General features: G+C 45.9%; 1 protein-coding gene across 1 annotated transcript in view; it reads right to left on the reverse strand.

The window, feature by feature from the left end:
- E2F3 (E2F transcription factor 3) overlaps positions 1 to 25,574 on the reverse strand; it is a 145,807-nt gene that overhangs the window by 35,872 nt on the left and 84,361 nt on the right. The window contains exons 4-5 of the mRNA XM_085607051.1: positions 16,039 to 16,197; positions 4,036 to 4,150 (exon numbers count right to left, since the gene is read on the reverse strand). Coding sequence (XP_085463177.1) covers positions 4,036 to 4,150; positions 16,039 to 16,197 — 274 coding nt within the window. The remainder of the gene's footprint in view (positions 1 to 4,035; positions 4,151 to 16,038; positions 16,198 to 25,574) is intronic.

Below are 25,574 nucleotides of genomic sequence, written 5' to 3' on the forward strand. Positions count from 1 at the left end.
TCCACCCTCCTACACTCAGTCTTTTGAGAATGAAGTTTCAAGCAATTGTTCAGCCATAATGAAACCTTAAACATTACTTGAACATAGTTTGACAAGAGTAATTCTCCTCAGTTAATGAGACAACCAATTGAGTGTTGTAAGCACAGGACAACACTTTAAAACCCAAAGCTAAGCATAAAGGTTGCCAGAAGAATCATCTAGACGTTAGATTCAGGGCTCAAAGAAGACTGCTGTGGCAATCCGCTGCTCAGACGTACTGAGCTTGAGGAGACGGATGGAAGATACTGGAGATGTATTTGCAAGGAAATTGGTCTTGCAGGTCAAGGCCATATCTTTAACACATATCTACTGTCTTTGGCAGAGGATGGAGTGAGATATGGTGTCAAAAGCTGCATTCCAGAACAATGAGGGCAGCTGTGCTTCCTTTGTCCAATATTCTTATAAGATTCTTACAGTGAGGAGAATTCGCCGTTAGGAGCTGCATGAAAACCGAATAAAAAATGTGATTAGTTTCTAGATATGTAGACTGCTGCAAATTTATGTGCATTTCAAGCATCTTCATTAGAGAAGCCAACAACAAAATTGGTCTATAGTTAGCCAAGATATTGGGGGTCCGCATTGATTTTCTTAATAGGTGTAACCTAGGCTGGTTTCAAGAAACTGATGTTAATGGACACATTTACTATGTTGCACAGTATGGGAGTGATAGTAAGTGCTCTTATTTTAAGGATTGCTGAAGGGCAAGTGTCACAGTGAACTCTATCTGCATCTGTCCATTAGACAGAACATATATTATAGAGAGATGGTATTAGAGAAGAATCATGTATACAGAGTATTTTATCTTTGAAAAAATTAGTGTGTTACACAGATTGGGAATAAGTGACGCCCTGAGTGACTCCTTTAAGCCGGGTGGGTCATGGATTTGATGATTGCTAATACCTCTCTAGAGGAACGTTTGGAAAAAACAATCTTGCAACAGAAAATGGCTTTTGTAAGTTTCATTTTCTTGTAATATTCTGTAATTTCGGAATAATAAAAGTTTTTGTACTTCAAAGGCAACTTGCAATTTCATTTATAAATTGACAGCAGTCTCTTTCCCAATAAAGTAGATCTTAATTTTTCGATTGAATGTTTCTGCAGGAGATCCTCTTCCTAATAATTGTGATGTACGGGATTTTTTTTTTGGCTTAAACTTGAGGATGTTTATTCGTTCTATGTAAGGACTGCACTGATGTGGAGTATCCAGGTTGTCTGATGTGACCTCCCCCCATTCTTAGAGGAACCTACCCCTATTCAGCCACCCCACTCTTTTTTTGAAACTTATTTTTATTGGCATTTGTTAGTTCTTTCGTTACATATCAGTATTGGATCACAATATCATTAAGCACATGTTTTCAGTCAGGTGAAATCAATCTTCAGCCACCCCACTCTTATGCAGTGGGGCTGATGCAGTGTAGTCACTTTGTTGAGGCGCTCACTCGTTCCTCTTACCTTACAACAAACATGCAGGTACTGGGCTTTGGAGAACTGCCACTGTTGCTGTGTTGCTTGCTGTGGCCCTACTTAACGGTAAGAAGTTTTTGGTGTCAACGTTTGAAGTTCCCCCTTCCATGCTGGTCTTCTAATGGACTTGCTACTCTTCGTGGGTGGCCGTGGTATTGCAGTGTGCCTTTGTTGTTTGCTACCTTATTGTCTATTTGCTGGAGAGTCTAACCCACTGCCGTGCCGAACTGGTGCTCTCCCGGAAAAGGCGTCTCAATGATGTTGACTTGAACCTCATGCTTAAAGCCAGACACAGGTAGCTAGGTGTTTTCCCCAGTGACCAACTGCCTGCTTATCGTATCTGTAGCATCCACTGCTGACTTCAGGCGGGTGTTTGCGATTGATTTCCATTCTGAGAGCAATACCACTTTCTTGGCATTGCTCAGAGAGGCATTATTAGTTTCCCTATTTCCTCCCATTATTGGTGGGCGTAGCGGTTTAGCAAAAACATTAATTTGCAATTCTCCATTGAGCTGCTACACCTCTTCCGACTTTTCAGTCCACCAGCTCTACCCTCTTGGTCTCCTTCTCCAGAGGTGGCCCAGTGGATGACCGCATTTCCTTGCAGTGGCCATTATGATGTAATCTGCTGCTGCGTTGCCTTTAATGTATAAGGGGGTCCTTTGATCAGTGTCTAAATGTGTTCTTCCACTTTGGAGTTACAGATTTGCAGCTCGCAGGTTCCTTCAACGCCTCCCTTCCTTCATCTGGAATGCTTAGCAGCATATGGAGACACTGGCTCCTGCTGATGGAATAAGTCTCTAGCAGGAAACAAGCCTGTGGTTTTTCTTCCTCAAGCTGCACTCCATACTGCCCACATGTGCCCTCTTGACCACAGTATTATACATGGCAATGTCACCCAGTAAGGATGATATCAACAGATAGGATTCAACTTCCTCCTCAAGCAAGTCTGTATCATGGTCTCCCCACTAATCATCAATGCTTTCAGCGTCCTGGAATATCTCTTGCCCTCCAGTTGTTCCTATTCTTCCAAACGGGGGCTCTGGTGATCTGAGTTTAACCGGTTTTTCCTCTCCGATCTTCTCCAAGCATCTATCTTGGAGAGATTCCAAAATTCCTTGAGAAAATGCACAGATATCCCTCTTCTGAATGACTGCCGTCATTTCAGCTTCAAGGCACCTTTTCTTTCGCTCAACTTAGAGGTCTGTTTCTTCATGATCAGGGCATCTAGGCCAATCTCCTTTATCCTCTTGCATTACTAATTGCCTTTAGATGAGTGTTTGTCTGAGGGATGTCCTCTACTGGTGTGCTTGTTTCGGTGCCCATGGAGTTTATTTTGTTTTGACTTTTCTTCGCTCAACTAGGGTTTTAGCGAGGAGGCATTCGTGTGAGGATTAGAGTCTGAAGACTGTGGCTTCGGGAATGTTTTTGCATTTTCCCTCCTTACTGGTTTTGGTGGATACTCTAGCTAGATATCTACCACTGTCTCTTCGGCATCTGATCCTTCCTCCACTGCACCACCTCTACGACCTCCATGTTCTTAGTTGTTCAAAAGCCTGAGCTCCCTCATTGAAGCACTCCCCATTCTGTTCTGCCAATATGGCGATAGTGTGCCCACCTCTGCTTTTCTGAGTGATTTGTTGGATCTCTGAATATGCTTTGCTGCCTCAGTACTGTGGTCCCGTAGAAAGCAGTTTGCAGACCTGTTTATGGTACCTTTGGGTGAGCTTGTTGTAGTACTTGGGGCAGAATCGAAAAGGTGTATATTCCATCCTCATTGACACCAGCACCCCATGCATTCAGACCGTGCGGTCCATTGGCCACATGGTGCACCAACGTTTTTTGTGGGTTTTTTTGCATCTTTGGCTTTCTCCTCTTTGGATGATTTCTGTAGATTTTCCACTGACTCGTTCAAAGATCCATCGAATGCCCTCAACTTTTTCGGTGTCTAGAGCTCCAGTTGTTGCTTCCCGACCGAACAGAGGCAAAATAATCTGAAAATGGCGACCATGCACAGTGGCTTCTGGGGCGCATGTCTGACATCATAGGGGGACGGACGTACCACCAAAGGGGAACAGATGACACCCAGCAGCACAAAAGAAAGAGAAAAAAACCACAAGAAAAAGTATTCGGGACCCAACCACTGGATGGCATAATAATGCATTGCATGTGAATCCAGAAAAGATTCAAGCCGCAAAACTAGTTTTCCTACCTTTGTGTCTTGAACATCGTAAATCCTTCCCACAACAGGCTCCTTCACAAACAATAGCCACTACTAATTTAGGCATTTGGTGCAAGGAATTAATGATTACTTGAAATACTAAGAAGATTATATAGCTGTATAGTGTACATTAACAAATTAAGCAGAAAAAGTAAGAGCTCGTCCATGGTACTTGCAGTCTATTGGCATAAGCCTCCGCAAGAATCGCTCTGGCAGTGCTGAAACATGTCTATGTAACAGTTTGACAATGTTTTAACAAGGAGTGTGCTCATAACGTGGGGCAAAGACACAAATAATAGATAGCGCCATACCTCAACTGGGTCAGGCACTTCAAGTTTGGTTTCTGGAGGAGCTTTGACAACGATGATGGTTTGGTCCTTAATACCACCCATTCCCCGGATGTCTTGATAAGTGACATAAGCTAATGTAAAGGGCAGTTAAGGAACCAACCACACAAAATGAAGATAATAGGTTATGTTAGTTACAGAAAAAGGAAAACAATTTAGAAACCCCAGGATACTAAATTAAGACATTCATTTTTGTTTTGAACAAACCCCAATATAAGCTTATAGTGTGTATGGTCAGAAATGTTAAGTCTTGTTGACTACAGCAATGCAAACAACTCCACAAACAAATTTATCACACAAGTTTCAGGATCACCTCCGCTGCCTCTATAGAAAACTTTAGTAGTTGACTTCAGAGTCACAAGCTAATGTATTCAAGAAAATATCTAGTCAATCCTTCTGCCGCTATTTATCTAATCAACTGTGGAAAAAAGCAATTTGTCAGATAAGCAAGACGACCACAATTGAGGGCACTTTATTTCTAATTCACATAGTCATGTATAGCCCATTGGGATAATTCAGGGGTCTTCAACCAGTAGCTAGTGAGCTACTGTAGCTCTCCAGCTACCTTCGAGTAGCTCACCTGTGTGCATCCCAGCTTATTAAAATTGAAAGTTTTTGCTTGGTTGAATTCTTATTATACATATAAAAATAAATAAAAACACTGCTGGCAGACAACTGGCTCCATTAGCAACATCATGAGTCAGTGGTAACTGGTAAAACCTGCGGTGAACGGCGGTTGGAGAACATGGCGGCATCCGGACCCCTGGGAGATAATACAGAGTCTCTAGCGAACCCTGCCAGCATTTGACCGGTGAGGACTCCTCTTCGGCCGCGCTGCGGCTGCCGTTCTGGGCGCCGGGGATGATCGGAGCCTGCCCGGAGTAACAGAGGAGACGCGTGGCAGGGGTGGTTTCGGCCCTGCCGGGTAAAGCCGCTACTGGAGGTCCCGGCGTACAGGCCTTAACGGACGGAAGACTGAGGCTGCCCCGAGCCCGGGTGTCGCTGCGGGAGGCAACAGCACATCGCGGCGAAGGCTAGAGGTAGGACACAGCCGCGCAGGGATAGACACTTCGGCTGAGCTCACCGCTGCCTGGGGGTGGACTGCGGAGTGCCCCCGAGTCAATACGGAGGGATTTATAGGCCGTGCCGGGCTGCTGACGCAGGTGGAGAGGCACCGCCAGCGGGATCCGGGCCCCGGCAGGTGGCGCTGTGTCAACGGAGCTGCCGCTTGCTTCAGCGGTGGGCGCAGGGCCTAACAGCAGCCAGTGGCCTGGGCCCTCCGGACCCCTCCCGCTGTTCCTACCAGGGCCACGACTATACATTGCATACCCCCCAGCGGACCGGAGCGGACTGATGCGACATAGGGGGAGGATGCTCACCCCTGTGGCCTCTGAATGAGGTGGGAGGCATCATGGCAGGCTACAGAAGGCCTCATTCAGCAAAGTGGGAAGAGGCAGATATCGGGCAAGCACAGGAGGCGCCGGTGTTGATTTGACCCCTTACTGATGCCCTAAGGAAGAGTGCTGCGGCGGTAGAGGGATATAAAGACCGGCTGACCTGACGGCTGTAGAAGGCTGAAACAAGGATAGGTCCTTGCCCGGGCACTCTCAGACAACGTTGGGTGGACACCTACGTATGCATGACACCTACCCACTGGAGACACATATTGCGGCGATACCTGGATCCCTGTGGGCTAGTCCCAGACGCAGCTGGCAGTGGGCTTGCGACAATACTGTGTATGTGACTCAGGTGTTTGGAGTGATCTGATCGGCGCCTCCTATCTATCTATTGCTGCCTCATAGGCCAAGAGGACAGCCTTGGTGACGAGAAGAGGTCCGAAGGCGAGCGTACAGGGCAAACTTCGCATGGAATAAGACTGGGGAGGACCAGGAAACCCAGCGACTAGAGGATCAAGGGTCAGAACCTACCCTACGCAACGTGCTGGAAGCCATCAGTGGAGTGAGGTCATCTCTGGATTCTGTCACCACTGAAGTATCCCTACTACGAGCAGACCTTTCGGAAAATGGACGAGAAAGTTAGAGACCTCAAACTGGTCGTGTCGTCGCTGCAGGATGACACGGCTCAACTCCAGACCCAGGTGGCCGAGCTGCAGAGCAAACACGTGAGGATGGCGCAACAGCTTGATGAGTATAAAGGAAGGAGTATAAAGGAAGGGCCCGCAGGAACAATATTCGTATTTTAGATGTGCCGGAACGGGCTGAGGGGCCAGCAGCGGATCTTTGCGAAGACCTTATAGTGAAACATCTGCAGCCCAAAAGTCTCTCCAGGTATTTCTCAATTGAGCGAGCACCCCAAGTTCCGGGAGGAAGGCCAAACCCTGGAGCTCCTCCGAGACCACTAATAGCCCGTGTATTTAACTATAGAGACAGATATTATTCTGCAAACGGCACGGGCAGGGCCCCCACTCAAAGTAGAGAACAGCGACGTAACGTTCTTCCCAGACTTCACAGCCAAGGTCCATGCCCAACAGTGCAGTTTTCAGTCAGTAAAGAAAGAGCTCCGAGATAGAGAGGTGAAATACGCCATGCTGTTCCCGGCGAAACTGAGAGTGGAATCAGATAGAAAGACGTGGTTCTTCACCTCGCCGGAAGACGCGTGGGAATGGCTGGAGGGATGGTGCAGAGTTGGTAGACACCGTCGAGATCGAAACACAGGGACACAAATGCACAGAGAGACTGAAGGGACTCTTCCAGAGGACGGCCCCGCTGGTAATAAAAACACTTAGGTGTAACTTTGGTGGTGCAGATGTACGATGGATGGGGACTGCAGGAACATCTACCTCCAGGAGTGCTTCGGGACATTGGTGAGAACGTTCCTATTATAATAGTGACTTATTGGCCTGGAGGGCATTTGCTATAGCATTGGTTACTGTTGATCGGCCTCAGTTGGGAATGGTGTTATTCTGTTCCTCCATAGGTCGGGCTGGGAGCTCCCAGAATGGGGGTATGCCACTGATCGTTGTAGGCGGGGATGGGGGACCGCACACCCACACTTTTTGGTATTTCTGGGAGGGGGAAGAGGCACTCTGCCTAGTTGGGGAGTGGGTAGTTTTAAATCCACGGGCAGGGTGGGGGGAGGTGAGGGGGTTGGGTGTTCATTGCCTTTAGGACAGTTTGATTCACAAAGTAGGATATGCTTACTGCTACATACAAATTCAGCACTAGATTTTATTTGCTGGAAGGACGAGCCAGTTCATGCCCTGGCTATACCACTATGGGGGATTGTCAAACACACACTCCTGCTGAATAGTTGCATTGGTTTTTTTTTTTAACTTTATTTTCAGTTTATATATTATAAACAATAACACAACTGGCATCAAATCAGTGTATGTAAGCAGATAGACGACCTTTTTAGCGGCACTTAGGACTACAGGTGGCATCAGGGAGGGAAAGGACTCATGGGTAAAGGAAACTATAACACACAATTATAGGACCAAGAGGAAGGAACCGGGCAAGGCACTGATGCAGGCGGTGAACATCATGACAACATGAACCCTCTCGTTCGAATAGTTGCATTCTTACCACATCGGACGATGGGGGGTAAAATGGATTCGTCGATCTCTATACTTTCCTGGAACGTAAACGGACTGGGAGATAAGATTAAACTAGGCATTGTCCAGCAGTACTTGAAACGGCAGGCCCCAGACGTAGTATTGTTGCAAGAAACACATATGGTGGGGAACAAAAGCAAAGCCCTCACACGATGGGGGTACAAACTCCTAGTACACGCCGACTTTACCACGGGATCTAGGGGAACTGGGATTCTAGTTAAGAAGAACTTAGCTATCATTGTAAAGAATACCTGGGTGGACCAGGGGGGTAGATTTGCTGTCCTGGAGGCCCAGTGGGAGGGGAGGGCGCTTAATATAATTTCAGTGTACCTACCTCCTGTGTTGGGTAAAGAAGCCTTGATAGCTCTTGGGAAAATATTGACTGACCTTCCGGTGGGCACACTGATAATGGGAGGGGACTACAACATGATCATGGAGGAAGATAAAGATGGATATCCCCGACGGGCGGGAGCACGTCCCAATATACAAATGAAAGAATTCACCACAGCCATGGGTCTAGTAGAGGTGTGGCGCACCTTGATGCTCAATGATATTCACAATACGTACTACTCCAATGCGCATAGAAGCTCACCTCGAATAGATTACTTTCTGACGCATGCAGCCTCCATTGGAAATTTTCAAAAACCTAATGTTCTGCCAAGAGGCATTTCAGATCACTCGCCGGTTACAGTTGAACTTACACAGTGGGAAAGACAGCCGCGTTCCACATTAGTTCTAAACGCGTGGTTACTGAAAATCCCGGATATCAGAGCAGAACTCTGTCAGCAAACCTGTAATTATTTTAAATGAAAATGCAGGCTCAGTAAGGTCAGCGCAAACTTTGTGGGAGGCCTGTAAAGTGGTGCTAAAGGGGCATGCCTGTCCCTGAAGGTGGGATACATAAAGAAGAAACATAGCCAGTTAGCCCACTTGGAAGACTAGCTTCGTGAACTGGAACGAGAGAACTCGGATAAGCCCTCAGAGGAAGCATTGCATCACCTAGAAATAAAACAGGAAGAGTATAGGATCAAAGCTAGGTAACATATGTTGGCCAAGCACCTTAACATACAACATCGTCTATATGAACTGGGAGACAGGACTGGGAAGACGCTGGCCTGGTTGGAAAAGAGAGAGCAAGGAGAGAGGTGGGTGTCGAGCCGGACTATGTCTTATGGCAGCACTTTAACACATCCCAAAGATATAGCGCAAGCCTTTGCGGATCACTTAGAGCAGATTTACTCTCCTTCCACTGTATACACTGCGGAGGACTCTCGCCAACTCCTTTCTGATAGCAATATATCAACTCTCTCGGACTCAGACAGAGTCGCACTGGAGGGTGACCTGAAGGATGAAGAGATCCAAAAGGCGATAAGCCATATTCACTCAGGGAAGGCCATGGGTCCCAATGGACTCCCCATCGAATTCTTGAAAGCAACTGCCTCACACGTTACCCCTCATTTGCGTGCCATGTACAATGAATGCTATGAGCAAGGGAAGCTGCCCAGTGACCAGCGTGTAGTATCTATAGTTGTAATCCGTAAACCAGGGAAGCCTGGAGATCAGTGTGGTTCTTACCGGCCGATTTCATTGATCAACGCGGAAGCTAAGATCCTAGCTAAAGTTCTGGCCACCAGATTGGTCCCGGTTATCTCATCGCTGGTGCATCCTGACCAGTCTGGGTTTATGCCGGGGCGCAACACAGCACTGAACATCCGCCGACTTAACAACGTGCTGGCACGAAGGGAATTCCTGGAAGAGGATGCTGTGGTGTTGTCATTAGATGCCTCTTTGGCGTTTGATTCCATTGAGTGGCCATATTTATTTGAAGTCTTAGCCAAGATGGGATTTGGCCCGAAATTTCTAGGCTGGATTAAATTACTTTACACAGATATAAAGGGCCAAGTGAGAGTTAATAACTATACCTCACGCGTATTCACATTGCGAAGGAGAACCCGACAGGGCTGTCCTCTGTCCCCATTGATATTTTCCTTGATGCTGGAACCACTGGCCGCCTGGATCAGTCGGGATGGTGCGGGGCCTGAAATTGGCAGAGGGCCAGGAAGATAGAATATCCCTGTACGCAGATGATATCCTGCTGTATCTAGCCTCCCCATATAAATCCATTTGCGGGGTCTTGGATATTTTCACGAATTTTGGATAGTACTCTGGCTATCAAATAAACTGGAGTAAATCTGTACTGTTAATGCTCCGGGGGCGGGTTCCCCGTCTCCCCCCAAATTGCGCAATTGAGGCGGCAGAGGGCGGCTTTCGGTACTTGGGAATATATGCTACATCTGACCCTGCCCTTTATGGTCGTAACCTGGCCCCCCCACTGGCCCGGCTAAAAACAGATGTTAAACATTAGAGATCCTTGCCCTTGTCACAGATAGGCCGTGCGGTCCTGTTTAAGATGCTGGCACTCCCCGCTTCTTATATATTCTCCAGAATTGCCCATATCGAGTTCCAGACACATATTTCACAGAGGTGGAGAGTGAGGTTAGAACCGTGCTCTCGGATGGAAGGCCCCCCCGCATTGCCACCAACAAACTGACGAAAGGTTGGTACGACGGAGTTATAGCCCTCCCGGACCTTAGACTCTACTACTGGGCCTCGCATTAGTGGTGATAAACCAGTGGATTTACCGCTCTCCTAATGATCCAGCATATATGCTGGACAGATATCAAACTGGGAGTTCAGGTTATCTGGGAGCGCTGTACTCCAAAGTGAAGCGAGGGCGATATTTAGGGCCTCTCTCATACACTGGCTATCTGGCATCGAGCCAACTCCTGATTAGGGTGGTCAAACGTCCTCACAAAGGCAACGCCACTACGGTATGCCCAAAGGTCGAGTTCTCTCTTTGATAGGTGGGACACTATCGGGATCTCCGTCGTTGGAGACATGATCAAAAAGGGGTCGATCCTCAGTTTTAAGGAGCTTCAAGACCAGTATGCGATGGCACAGGGGGAGCAGTTTAGATACATGCAGATCCGACACGCCCTCACCACAGCACTGCCAAACCCCGCTGAGCTACCAGAGTCGTCACCGTTGGAAGATCGGCTGCTTGATGGGCCACTATATTCCAAAGCCATCTCGATGACCTACAAAAAAAATTGTGCAATAACATACCCGACACATTGCACAACCTCAGAGAACAATGAGAGGGGGACTTGGGATCACTTGAAGATGAAGATTGGCAGGTTGCCTTGATGTCCCCTAGAGAGGCAGCAATCACCCTCCGCTTCCGATTGATACAATTCAAAATTCTTCATAGATCATATTTAACGGGAGTAACACTTGCAAAGATAGGGGCCAGGACTGATCCACTCTGTCTCAGGGGTTGCAACTACGGCTACCTTTTTTCATACGATATGGGAATGCCCGCAGCTTCTTCAGCTATGGGAGGGGGACAAGACTCATATCCAAACAGCGTTCGGGAAAGACTTAACTCTCACACCGGGGTTGGGTCTGCTTAATATTTGGGCGGCAACGGATCTTACAGAGGTGCAACAACAGCTAGCCACACTTGGATATACCCTGGTCAAAAGAGAAATAGCTATGGGGGGGGGGCGGCAAATTCTCCAACTATACAAGCATGGTTACGGGAAGTTGATAAATGTATGATTGCATAAAAGAAAGTTTTTATAATTCGGGGATGCCCAAAGAAGTGGGATAGGAAATGGGGCAAATGGAATGTGTACCGTGGTAATCTTTGTATTTCCCCAACGTTGGAACTGGAAATGAGGCGTAATAGTGAACGAGCAGCAGATAATATGTAAATGTGACTATCTTCCCTTGTTAATGTACGGATGTACTCCTTGATTGCTGAAATATTGACTCTAATGTAAAACAAATTATACAAAAACACTAACAATATTAGCTCTCAATGCATTTCATTAAACATAAGTAGCTCTCAGTACAGAAAGGGTTGGATACCCCTGGGGTAATTCCTGATAAATGCCCCAAAAGCAGCAGCAGCAGCGGTCTATGGCTACAAAGCTGCAAGATATTACAACACACTGCTTTCAAGGGGCATTATTTGGAAATTAGGCAAACCATGAAAAATACAATGCCCACAAACCTAAAATTAAGAAGTGCCATTAATAAGGAGGGCATTGAACCCGAAGCTTCCTTAATGGCAGATCTCTATGCAGCATTGCCTCTACATGAAATCAGTCAGCCTGCACAATGGAGAAGTAGGCATATGTTTACCAAGCACTACTACTTGGATAAGGATTCAATAGCAAATTCTTCAGTGGGACAAGTAGTTCTGAGCAATCTCTTTTGGTAATGAGCACCTGCTTCTTAATGTAGTATGAACTGCTAGCCATTTCATTTCAATCGTGAATATGAAAGATCCAAACATGGAGAAGAGACAAGCTACTTAATTGTAACCTCTGTTCTCCAGCATTGCCATCTTTCAGGATTCACATAAGATTAACTCTTGATCTAAGCTTTAGTTTTCTATTGGAAAAATGTGGGGGGAAATGCATTCACCTCATTGGCTGAAGTTAGTGTTTTTAAATTAGGCGAATGCAATATTAAACATTGCTCTTGGGCCTATGGTCACATTAACAAGGTTTACTGTTTTAAACAGAGGATCCCCTGTGGTGTTCAATCAAATCATGTGAATCTGACATAGCCAATGCTTGAAAACACGGCAAATGTATTCAATATGCAAAAGCCGAGTTTGCTATAAAAATCAAAATTGAATGACTGTACAGCAAAACTAAAACATTTGTTGCAAAAACAGCAGATTACTGAAGACAATCAAGCCTCCCAACTATTAGGGGACATCGGGGGGAATACAAAGTTCTATGTGGAAGCACTTGACCAAAAAAGACAAGCGCTGTCACTAATGTAGTGATCGATGCAATGTTGAAGAAGCCCGAGGCTCATGTAATACGTTGACTGTACGGTACCAAAGACTATGGGACATTTTAAATATTGAGTAACTTAATGCATTATGAGGCTGCATGCTGTAAATGTATTTTCACAAATTCATATTTGAATAAGTGAGGATTCATAATTTTATCCCAATATAAAAATGTTAGATAATTCATTGTTTCACTCTAACCAGGGAAGCAGTGGAGCGAAGTGAAACAGTATTAAGTTTGTTACCCGGTGGGGGAGCATGGCCAAGCCTGCAAAGAAGACAGATGCGTAGTCCGGAGTTCCCAGCCCGATTGGAGGCCTCCGGGAATAATTCTGACTGTGGGTTACAGAGTGCTCTTGGCCCTGCTGGAGTGACTGCTGTGGCTGGTGGAACCGGAAAGACCACTTGTGGGGTGTTTGGGAGGGGTCTGCGGCAGGTGAATCGGCCCGCAGAATTGACAGCGGTCAATAGTCAAAATAGCTGCCGCCTAGCGAAGTTGATGCAACCGCTTTTACATTACTGGTTAAGCGTCCCAGCCAACTGGTTTCCCTGGCAGTGACCAGTCTCACATGGAACATGCTGAGAGGTCTGTGGGGGGTGTCGACGGCTGCTCGCTGGTGGTTCCACCCCGCCCGAGGGATGCAGTGGCGGCACAATAGCTGCAACTGTAGTGCGCTGGCCACTATGCTGAGGAACCAGGAGAGAGACACCTGCTGTGCATAGGGTAGGTCTGGTCATAACGTGAGCTTGGCTGGCTTGCCAGAAAGAGCACATGGTCCATCTTTGGAACTCTATGTGGAAGAATGGTTGGCAACCACAGTCTTAAGGGTTCTGAGGTGAGTTTTTGGTACACCGCAATTCACTGAGGGCCTGGGTTCCTGCGCATAGTTCTGCGCATAAGCAGAATCCCTGCAACAGTACACCGTCCAAATGTTTCTCGGTGGAGCGAGCACACAGGATCCTGGCAAGCCCCCCATTACCAGGGGCAAACAAGCGTCCTGTTATACTTCACCTGATGAACTTTCCAGACAAAGATGTGATTCTTCAGGCGGTGTGAAAGCATGGACCTTGGACATTTGATAGCCAAATGGTTATTCTATATCCAGACTAAACCACTCTGGTTCAAAAGCAGAGGGGCATATGTTCCAGTAAAAAGGGTGCTTCGTCAGCTGAACCTGAATTACGCGCTCTTCAATGCAAAATTGAGGGTGGAACGAAATATGAAGATGCACCTTATGACCACGCCGCAGGAGGGCTGGGAATGGCTTGAATTACAAGGGCTGCGACAGGAACGCCCACTGGATGCAGAGGTGGAAGCTGGCTAGAAAAAACAGGCGCGTAAACAAGGAAACGGCAGGAGGTGAAACACAACCTCTTTGACCCTGGAACCGATTAAATTTGCGCAAGTCAAAAAGGTGCTGGAAATTAAACACAATAGAGACGTTCTGAGTAACAAGTGTATAACACTGGCACTTGAGGGGGGGCATAAGTGGATCGGATCACACAGACCGAACATGGCTCTTAAGAGGAACACTTGCCGGTTGCAACACCTACGACAGCGGACCGGCTAGGTAAGGCCTTGCTTGTTACCAAGCCAGAAACTAGCAACCTTGTACCAGAGATGGGGGCTCCTACTGCTGGAGACTATCACAAACTCAAGATTTGCCAACTTAAATCCTCTGATGGACAGCTGATAGCCACACCCCCAAGACGACTTGAGCACTGTTGGTTTATCAGGTTTGGGTACTGTACATGCTGGGCGTTTGGGGGCCATCAGTTCTAAGATCACAACACGGTAAAGTGGGGAGGGGTTTGGTGATGGGTTATTGCTACCATCAGTATTAATGTCTTTTTATATGTTAATTCACCACAGTACACAGACGTGGTCTAATCAGTTGCTCACTAAGTCTCCCCATGGGGGCGGGGTGGTCGAGTGACATTGACACATACAATGGCTAAACCCAAACAGTTGTTGCTAGTGACATGGAACGTTAATGGGTTGGGTAACAAGGTTAAAAGGAGGCTCGTTCACAAAGTGAGTTCTAGAAACCAACCTGATATTGTATTCCTACAACAGACCCATGTGGTAGATGCACAACATCGAAGCATGGTAAGGGGCAAATATAAACTGATTGGCCAGGCACAATACACATCAGGATCCAGGGGTGTATTGATCCTTATGCGCAAGTTGCAATTCCGGCAACCCTCCGTTTGATCCAATTCAAAATCTTGCAGAGTCTTCTATACATGCACACTGCTTAATAGGAAGGGCAGAGCTGCGGATCCCAATTGTCTTAGGGGATGCGGTCAAGAAGGCATGTTTTACCACAGGCTGTTGGACTGGCCAAACTCAAAAGCTTCTGGGAAACAGTGCGGGGTTTCTTGGGAGAAGCAACTGGATACCATTGAAGCTCCAGCCTGGGCGTACGCTTCAGGGAATATGGGGACAGACAGACCACACACGTTATCACAAGCTCCTAGCGAACTTAGGATTAATGGTGGCGAAGAGACTGCTAGGAAATGGGGCTTGGAAACACCTCCCAGCACCAGGATTGGGTGGTTGGCACGGAACACTGTAGGGTGATGGAAAGGGAAATCTATTGTGGCAGGGGATGGGACAAGAAGTATGAGAAAGTCGGATGGGTGTTGGCTCTCTGGCATGGATTGACTGGTGCGCCCAATTGGCTGGGAATGTCGGGTCTTTCTTTCTGATATGCCACGCAAGAGATGGACTTTGGTGTGTGCTGTGATGTGTCGGGTACTTGTAGAAGATACTGCAATGTGATGCAATGGATACGTTTTTTCCTTTTGTTTCCTGAATAAATGTGCGACTGTGGGGGGAGGGGGGGGGGGGGGAAGAAATGGAGCTGACACCATGACATGGTTGTTTGTTTATCTTGCATGTATATCAATAAAAAAAAACATTTTTAAACGCTTGTTAGCAGTTGGTATCAAAGGCTCTTCATTTCTGCTGTACATTTGTCTGCAATACATTTGGCCACTCTTGTCCTGTGTACATGCTTGAGTTTTAAAAAAAAAATCTGAAAAAAATTGACGTTTAACCGTATAAGTTTAAACAGTACCCTCAAGTCAAGAAACACTGAACTTGAGAAGTAATCACTTTTGCATCCAGTTCTCATTTGGAAAGAGAAAACGTTGCTGATAAACAATTTCTCACTGCAGACCATTGTAAAATTCACAGCTTCTATCCTTTTCACCACACGCTTTCAAATGTGTAAAAAGTGAACTTTTAAACAATTTGACGTCTTCATATAATTTTATAAGCAATATTGACTTTAAACGGTTTTGTTTGCCCAAACCAGACAGCTAACCTTCGAGACACCATCTGCTGTTAATCTTTCCATGGGAAGGCTCTTACGTTTAAATTGGATAATCTTCTTACAGCAGCAGTTTGTTGCAGTAAATATCATACCGTAAGAGTTGTGCACCGCTACGTTTAATGTATTTCAAAAAACCTACTGGCAGATGGTGAAAAAAATTAAGGTGTGCCTGAAAAGGATATCTCTGGTTCTCAGAATCTTCAGTCAATAACTTAAGGTTCAGCGTACAGCTTTGGATTAAGTCATCCAGTATCTTTTCCTGGCGACTGAGCTCCATCACTTCATCAGACAAGTCATCTTGGTGGGCAAGATTGTTACTTGGGTTGGTTAGGCTGCAGCCCCTAAACAATCCAAAAGAAGGATAATTAATAAAAGAACCTACCAATTCATACACAAATAAGCTCAAGTGGCATAATTAAGATCTGAAATGGAAGTACAGTGAAAACGGCTACTACATTTTTGGGGTGTGGCTAAAGGCAACTGTATCCATGTTGGCAGAGATTATACCAGCCATGCAGAGGCAAGATGTCAGCTGCCATTCATCCTTTCTCCCACCTCAGTCATTGGTTGTTTTGTCATTTGCATGCTAATCAGCCCACATCACCAGCACTCAGTGCAACTGATTCACAAGTAGGAGTTTTACCATAGCACCATTGCAGCAGAAGCACTAGCTAGCATGAGGACCCAGAAGCGAGAGCATGAGAAGCCACTGTGCCCATACAGAAGCCCAGCAAGCACCAGTGCTGCACTATTTAGTGCCATTTGCCAGGGGATGGAGAGAAATGAAGGTGTGCTGGTAGGACTCCAGAGGCGAATTTGGACCTGGGGTTATGGCACTCAAGTCCGAGACCACTTCAGATTAAATGCAATATAAGAGTTTGCCACCTTCGCCTTTGTGGAAAGGGACCACGGAAAGCTACAGCAAATAACCAGCATTGGCAACTCTGAGACTCCCACCTATCCTATACAAGACTAGTACTAGGGTAGCCAAATTTCTAAACTAAAAAAACAGACCGATGCTCAGACTATTGGGCTGCCACTCATTATGCATAAATGTCTATGTAGTAGAAGTGTTGGCCGTAGGTAAAGGGGAAAAGGGGCTAATCACAGGTGAGGGGTAGCAAGATGGGCACTATTATTTAGGATCGATCGAAAGGACGCACCCTGGAAAACACAGTTGATCACACAGAAGACCCCATTTCCATATTTCTCTGTAAATTGGTCAAACTTCCTAATACTCAAATAATTTCAAAGTCGTACGACATTCAGGTGACTGGCCTTCAATAGATTTTTAACCGCGAGTACCCACAATGGGCGCAATTTGGGTGAAAACGTGAGGTTATCTTACCTAGAAGACTGCCACTGGCCAATTTAACAGTGCAGTTTGTGGTTCCAAAAAATTGTAAGGCAGCCTTCGTCACCAAAGTAAGAAAAGGCACCTAATAACAATCTGTCTAGCAGTATCAGATCGAATCAAAAATGGGAGTGTACAGTGTGTTCCAATGAAATATATTAGTTGATTTCCTACTCTTCTGGAGGATGCCGGTGAGAAGATTAAGAATACATCAGTGAGCAAAGAATAAAAAAAACACAAACAACTCACAAAGTACAACACGCACTTGAATACAGAGGGAGACAACACGTGCGCTTGGGAAATGTTAGGAAAAGGGTTGCGGAGAATGGCGAGTGAGAAGGGACAGAAGCCCTGCTATTATGCATGGCAGGGATTTTCAAAGACTACCCTGCCCGGCACCTTGTTTACTACAATCTCACCCGACGTCCACGAAACGAGGTCTTACAGGTGTACACAAAGACTTCTTTTTGATGGTGCGAATGGCCCATACTGAAATGGCGATTCTTACTAAACTGCCTTATTTATTACAAAACCTGCCGATCGAGGCTCGTAACAATGGTTTAGACCACTGGAATAGTGTCAATATGGAATAGACAGAATACATATTATAGCCTGGGTGCACCAGACTTTGAATTATATTATCTAGCTGCACAATGGCAGTGACTTGCTAGGTAGCTGGATGGCGACTGCAGGAAGGAGATAGAACAGCAGGGTAGTAAAGTCAGGGGGCGCTGGTGGGATTGTTTGTGGGAGTGGTGGGGTGAGGGAGCAGAAGCAGAACGTCAGGAGGCAACCCCCACTCCTTTAGACAGCCCTAAAATGTGGAAGGCGTTTAAAAAAACAAACAAAAAAAAAATAAGAAAAAAGAAGTTTGAACTATATGCACTAGCACTACTGTTGGCTGGGTTTCCCCATAAAGATATTTTTCTTTTTACTGCCTGGCAAATGTCAGATTAAACAGACATTAGTTCAGCAATGGGGTGGGGGTTCTCCTAATGGACAGCCTATTTATTCCCCTAGAAAGATTAATAGGGCATTAAGGGCTACCCTCTGGACACTTTTTAACATAAAAGGCTTCATTCAGTACTGTTAGAAGTGGGATTTTCGGTCGGCTAGGGCATGTGCCAAAGTCGGGCAGAAACCACCACTCTAGTCAGGATAAGGGAGTTACATTCTTAAAATAACCCCTGCTCACCCCCTTGGTAGCTTGGCACGAGCAGTCAGCCTCCTCTTAAAGGCAATGTGTAAAGCATTTGCACATAACCAGCAGTAATACAGAGTAAGCACTACAAAAGGACACCACACCAGTTTAGAAAAATATCCAATATGTTTATATATTTAATACAAGACCAAAAATGATAAAAAACCACAATACAGTATTTAAAAATCTTCAATTATGCTTGAAAACTAGTTCCTTGATGTCGATAGCTCCGCCCGGGGCTATCACGGTGTCATAAGAATGTAAAAATCACCTTCACTAAAAGATTCTGAGTTCAGGCATACTAAACTTTATTTTCCAACCTAATTTCCCGGGCCAGTTATGTTTATAAGATGTCATAAACAAACTCCCCATTCTGTCCTATGAGGAACAGGCAGCCTTGCAATAGCGAAAAACAAACATGGTCATAATTCACTATCAGGACATGCCACACACACCAGGACATGTCTTACCTTTCACATAAACTACACCCTGCCCACAGGGGTACCTTGGGCCTACCTTAGGGGTGGCTGACATGTAAGAAAAGGGAAGGTGAGTGACTGGCAAGTGTGTGCACTGGCCAAGTCAACATGGCAGTTACAAACTGCGTGCAGACTCCGCAATGGCGGGTCTGAGGTACCTTTTCCAGGCTACTCACATGGGTGGCACAATCAGTGCTGCAGGCCCACTAGTAGCATTTGATTTACAGGCTCCTGGCACACTCGGTGCACTTTACTAGGGACTAACAAGTAAATCAAATATCCAATCATGGAAACACCAATCCATAACACAATTTACCACAGGAGCACTTGCACTTTACCACTGATCAGCAGTGAAAAAAGCGCGCAGAAACACTACACCAGCGAAAACAGTCAAAACCGGGAGGTCAGGACGCAAAAACCCAGGGGAAACATGCCAAAAGATGCCAAGTCTAAAAAGTACATACACTACATACTACAATAGGTACTAGAACACAAGCGTTCTTCTACTCCTATTTGTGGTAGTAGTGACTCGCAAGTAGTTTATTTTGTTTTATAAGGCACTGAATAAAATTGAGGAAACAAATTTGAGCAAGCCCAGGGCTACTTGGGAAACTGACTTTGGAAGAGAACTAGATGATGGTAAGTAGGAAAAGGTTTTAATGTACAGTCAAGTCTCTAGTAATAGCCTATTAAGTATACACAGTTCAACTGCCTTCAGACATACCCAACACCCCAGAAACTAAGCAAGATATTTGGCTTGGAGACAGACATGTATGGAGATGCCCTCTAATCACTGCAGTTAATTTTACATCTAGAAACTACACTGAGGCTTGTTTGTTGAGTCTATTGTAATGCCCAAAACCCAGAGAAGCAGGTAATCCAATGTTTAACCTGGCGCTGGCTAAGCAATAGCGCTGAAATGCGGGGGAGGGTCCCTCGTACTTCAGATGGAAGAGTGAATTAGTGCAGTAGGCAAGGGCTGTTTGCAGTTCATGGTATTGGAATAAGGCGGCTTAGACCTCAACACATGGCAAGTTAAATTTTTAACATATTTGAAGTTAATAATGTGGCAAAACCACCACTCCACATAGCATGTTAGGCCAATAGTCACTGTTGTCCACACTCAGAATTGAGAGAATCAGTCAAAAGCATCTTGTGTTTACAGGCGGTCACACCAACTGGTGCATGTGGCAGGAAGTGGACGATTGGTGTGATGGAACCAGGAAAACTGTACAAGTTTGGAAGGGATTGGCAGGTGGGATAAACTATATTTCCTTGCACCAACCACGTATTTTGCAGGCACAAACAGCATGGGCCAAATTCTAAAACTTAAACATACACATGTTGATTTATACACAACACCTAGGTGTAAATTTTCACTATTCAACATTTTAGAACCCAGATTTACATTTAAGTGTAGACTTGAATGTCTCAAGCCCCTGTTGTAACCTCCTATAACAGGATTTAGGAGTGTAAAGTTAGGAGTAGTAACTTTTTACATGAGGGTGAGATCTCTGCCATTGAGGCAGATATCTTATTAGAAGTTACTGGGAAAAATAAAGTGGATTAAATTATTCCAAAATATTAGAAATGTTAATCATCCATTTTTAAAATAAAAATAATAACTGATCATTTTAACATTGTTTTAGTCAAAATAATTATTTAACATTCATTCCTATGGGGGTGCCATTTCAAATACCTACCTCCATTATTTTCCATGGGACCTCCGTTCAGGAGTGCGTGGAACAGTCGGGGATTACTGGGCCACAACCGTGAGGTTCGACACCTTTTACCACTGCTGTCTTGGGGTTTGGTCTACTATGGGTCTGCAAACAGGGTCAAATTCACCTTTTTCCGCACTTCTTTGAGTAGTAGCATTAGTGAGCAGTCACTGGCCTCTCAGGAAGGTTAGTGTGGGTGCTACTCAGGCTCGCAAATCAATACCACCCCTCCAGCAGTGCAATAAGATAAATGTACAGGCCAACTAATGCTCTGCACGAATACCCGGTACACTGATGCAATTCTTTGTGCTCTCAGGGGCCTCTGCAACTAGGCCTCCACCTGTCTCTAGCAAGTTCCCCTTTACTGCCCCTCACCTCCGTATTCAAACACTCGAGATTATCCTGGCTTCAGTCGGACCTACCATACAGGCACACTGCTCCAGGAGCCTTGACAGATACAACAGTGATAAATGGAAATTTCACTGTCTGATCTGGCCGTACCAGGATGCCTTCGGTGCACTAGCTTAGCGAGTCTGTAGGATGGACTAGACATGGGTGAATTACAGCAGCTGCTTCCTTCCCTTGTTCACAGGCAGGATGTCTTGGCACCCAGTACAGTCCACTTATTCCTCCTTCAGACCAGAATCCAAGCAATGTTCAGTGCGTCACCAACCATTGGCTGCGCAGTAGTGAGTATAGCGTGGAGTAAACCCTGCTATTTAGAAGAGACCACAATAATGAACAATGGGTCTTGAGCTCACATCTCTATTGGGATTTCGCAGACAGAGGATGAATACTCATGCTTGCTTCTTTAGAACCAGTTTGTCAGTTTGCCTTTCATGTCTCATGGCCAGACCACTTTCCAGGCCTGGCCTTAATCTACAAGGATGCTTCCCAGCAGGACAGTTTATAGGTGGGAGTGCCCACCACAGACGTACAAAAAGGTTGAGCAGGTTGCACTTCGCTATTTATAACCTATCCTCATAGATATAAGGCAGAGATAATAATCTACTTTCCTCAACATATTGCAGGCTGCACACTCCACTCATTGCCATCTACCTAGAGGCAGCTTCAGTCAGTTATTTACAGTGCAAAGTTTAAGGAAGGGTACTGGCACTTCTAAGAAAAGCCTGTCTCCTCTTGCCTCACTATCGTGTCTCATGCTTCCTGCTCCTATCCAGAAGATTTTAGTAATACGCATATCCTGCCTGGAAAAAGCAACCTCTCCCCCATCTTCTACTTTGGTCCAGGCTGTGCGCTTCCAAAATGAATCCACAGGCCTTATTACTCACGAATGACACCATCAATCCTAATACACACTTAGGATGTCAACATTCAGGATTTATAGTGAGAAGCGGAAATTTAGATGAACGGGCCAGTAAAAATGCTTTAGGTCTTAGGAAAAAGCCTCTTACTATAATTCACCAACCATGGTACACTGCCACCACTGAGCACCATTCATGAAACTCATGCCAGAGACAGTAATCATGTGTCACTGAGAGTGAGATTGGTGCTCCCAGTTCAGGACAAGGTCCAGAACCAATTGTCAGATCAATGTGCACACAGGACTAGTGTGTACCATGACCAAAAATAAAAAACACAAGATCACTGGTATGCAGTTTGGGCATGCAGGGCATGGTACCTGTGGGTAGGTTACCCCAACTTTTTACCTGTGTCAGTGTGTTTTTGACCTATTCTGCTGGAATCCTGCTAATCAAGACACCAGCAACTGTGATTTCTCCCCTAAATTGACATGGTAAGTACTTTGGTACCTTCACAATTGGTTACTGGTGTACCCTTGTAAGTCCCTAATATATGGTACTAAGGTACCCTGGCATAGGTGACCCAGGTGTCTTCCATGGGCTGCAGTATGTATTGTGCCACCCCTGGGAGTCCACTTAAACGTACTACAGGCCTGCCATTGCAGCCTGTGTGAGTTGGTGCTTGCACCTCTCACAACAGATGTTTCCTTATATCTGAGATCACTACACTTGAAACCTACAAGTCACCCCTATGGCAGGCTCTTAAATCCTGGGGTAGGGTGCATGGTTATAAGTGTGAGCAGGACACCCCTACAAACCCCGGAGTCGATTCTCCAGGCTTTGTAAGTGTGGTCAGCAATTTTTAGACATATAGTGAAGTAATTACGAAATGTCTAACTATATAGTGGCTGCCCCAAACCCGGTCATGTTTGGTATCAAACATGTTGAAATCATACCCAAACACCTATTCCAGTGCTTGAAGTATGATCCCATGCACTGGAGGGCGCCTTTGGGGGCCCCCGGTACGCCCAGTAACAGTCTTTCAGGGTCTGCAAGCAAGAAAGTGCTGCTGCAGATCAGAGACATGATTCTGCCCTCCTGCTGCTGAGCCAAGCTCGAATAGGGGAAGGTAGAACAATAGGTTTCCTGTCACAGGGAAGTTTGACCAACTCCCAGACAGGACTTAGTGTATTGGGCTGGGGGCGCCTGCCAGCGCCATCAGACTGCTTTGAAGGACACATTTGGTGCCATACTTGCATATTCCAGTTTGAACCAGTTCAGGAACCCTTGGTTCCCGCTCTGTCGTGAAACTGGACAAAGGGCATGAGAGTATCCTCCCCTCTGCCCAGCCCCTCATCTGGGAGTAACCAAAGTTGTTCCAACCCTTTCCTTAGGGTACTTTAGGGTTCACCTGTGGGTGGGTCCTTAGATTCGTCCTGGGGCAAAACTCAATCCTGAAACAACCTCGCTTTTCGACGGTCTAAATACTTGGACTTCGACTGGACCAGAAACTGCATCAAGGAAGACTCTTGCTGCTCTTGGTCTCGCTGTTCTTCAAGTCTTCTTCATAGTCTGTGCTTCATTCAGGTAGTTCAACAGACCTGTGAGCATCAAGGACACCTAAAGAAATCTCCCTTGGAGTGAAGGAGTCACTCCCCTGCATCTGCAGACACTGCAACAAAGCTGACTGGTATGCTGCTCCCGTCGTCCTAAGGACTTTCCGAGGCCCAGCAACACAGATGGTGGTTCTGCAGAGCCCTAAAGGGCTGACCTGTCTTCTCAGCAATTTTGAGGAAAGTATCCCTCGTCAGGGCCGCTGGGTCTAAAACCCCTGTGCAGTACATCGACTTGCCATTGCTTGTTGGCTCTGAACTCCAGAGATCTCTGGGCTACAAGAAGCTCCAGCCTCCAGCACCACTTCCCTCCAAGATCAGCATCCTCACTGTATCCTCTGCACCGTGGGAGTCCATCTTTGGTGAACTGCTCAAGCTCCTCTTGTGACACCTGTGCCTTTGGCCTGTGGGTCCTCCTGAGGATCTGCTCTTGCTACGATGGGCTGCCCTGCTTGCTCAGGGCCTGCTCTGACTCTCCTGCAATTGGTGAGTCCCATGTACTTTGCTGGTCCCAACGTTCGCTCCCTTTCATCTTCCACACCAGTTGAGGCTACCAAGGGTTGTTGGTGTGCCCTCCGGACATCGATTACCTAGACACAGACATCCGCTCATCAACGGCTTTTGGTCTTCTTCAGCGTCGCATGGTCTTCACAGCTGCATCGACAAGGTCACCGTAGTCTCTTCAGAAACTCCCGACATCGGTAGGCATTGTGTTTCCATGCCTCCTGCTCACCCCGGAGTGGCATAGACTGTCCCCTCTGCTTGCAGGTTCTTCACTTCCAGAATCCACCCTTTGATTCCACCAGATTCCTTTACAGTCTTCACCAGAAGCATCTTCTTCGAAGTTCCCCATTGCGGTCTACAGAAGGTTCCAACGTCACTTCACCCCTATGAACTGGAAAAAGGTTTTCCCACCTGTGACTCTTGATTGGAATGTTGTCGCAGCTGCCATACATATGTCACTGAGTGGGACATTTTCAAGGAAGACCAGAGTTGCTCCCTTCTTTCCTGTGGAGTGTGCTCTAGGTCTGGTCTTCCGCTAAAAGGCTTGCTTTTTTGTGGCATATTTGGAGTGTCTGGACTATCTACCTCACAACGGTGCTCTTAGTTACAAGTGAACACTTTGTTATGCAAGTGATGCAAAGAATCAGATTACTTTTCTAAAGGACGCGGTTTACACTATGTAATATGTAACAGCCCTTTGTACATCAAGTCTGTGCAGTGCTCTTGCCACTGTAGTCTTTAGGTCTTCGAAAAACCCTGGCAGTTGAATTATTTAATATCACGGCTCCATGTCAACCACTTTGGAAAAAGTTTGGATTTGTTCTCATATCTATTTTGTCCTTGTGCATTTGTAGGTAGGGTTCTGGAAAAGTTTGCTTACCCTGTGCAGTTAAATAACAGATTATAAACGCTGTTTTTTCGGGTAAAGAACTGTGAGTTCGGTTTTGTGTAGAGGTTCGAAAAGCTTCATTAACTACGCAAGGACCAGATTAAGGTTCCACATATGTGTGGGTGCCGCTCTGGGTAGGACTATTCTCTTTGCCCCCTCCAGGAACTTTTTAATTACTGATGCAGTGAATACACTTCTCCCTATCTGACCCTTGTATAGATCCCTATCTGACCCTTGTATAGATCACTACTGCAGCCGAGTGTACTTTTGAGGACGTGTTAATCAAATTTTGGTCCAGTGGATGCTTTAGGTATCTCCTTATTGTCTTAGCTTTCATTCTGCTTTCTTCCAACTGTTCCTTTTCCTCCACCAGACAAATTGCTGTATAACATTCTCTTGTGCTCATCGGTCAAGCCTCTCTAAAGACTTCCATTGATCTCTTTGACAGTTTAAGGTGCACAAACTATGTCCTCAAGAGCCATGCCGCTAGACTAAAGCTCATTGGTTCTCGTGAAGTATTATCCTCTATTAGCTTGAGAGAAGATTTTGGCAGCTTTATGTTATCTTGGTTTTTGGGTCTGATGGAGATTATCAAAGTTTGTCTTGCACATTGTGGAGTAGCAAGGACCAGCTTCATCTGCAATTACTTGCACTTGGATATTACTAGCAGTATGAGGGGAACTGGACTGACGTAG

This window comes from Triturus cristatus, chromosome 5_2 (genome assembly GCF_964204655.1).
Source record: "Triturus cristatus chromosome 5_2, aTriCri1.1, whole genome shotgun sequence".
Lineage (NCBI taxonomy): Eukaryota > Metazoa > Chordata > Amphibia > Caudata > Salamandridae > Triturus > Triturus cristatus.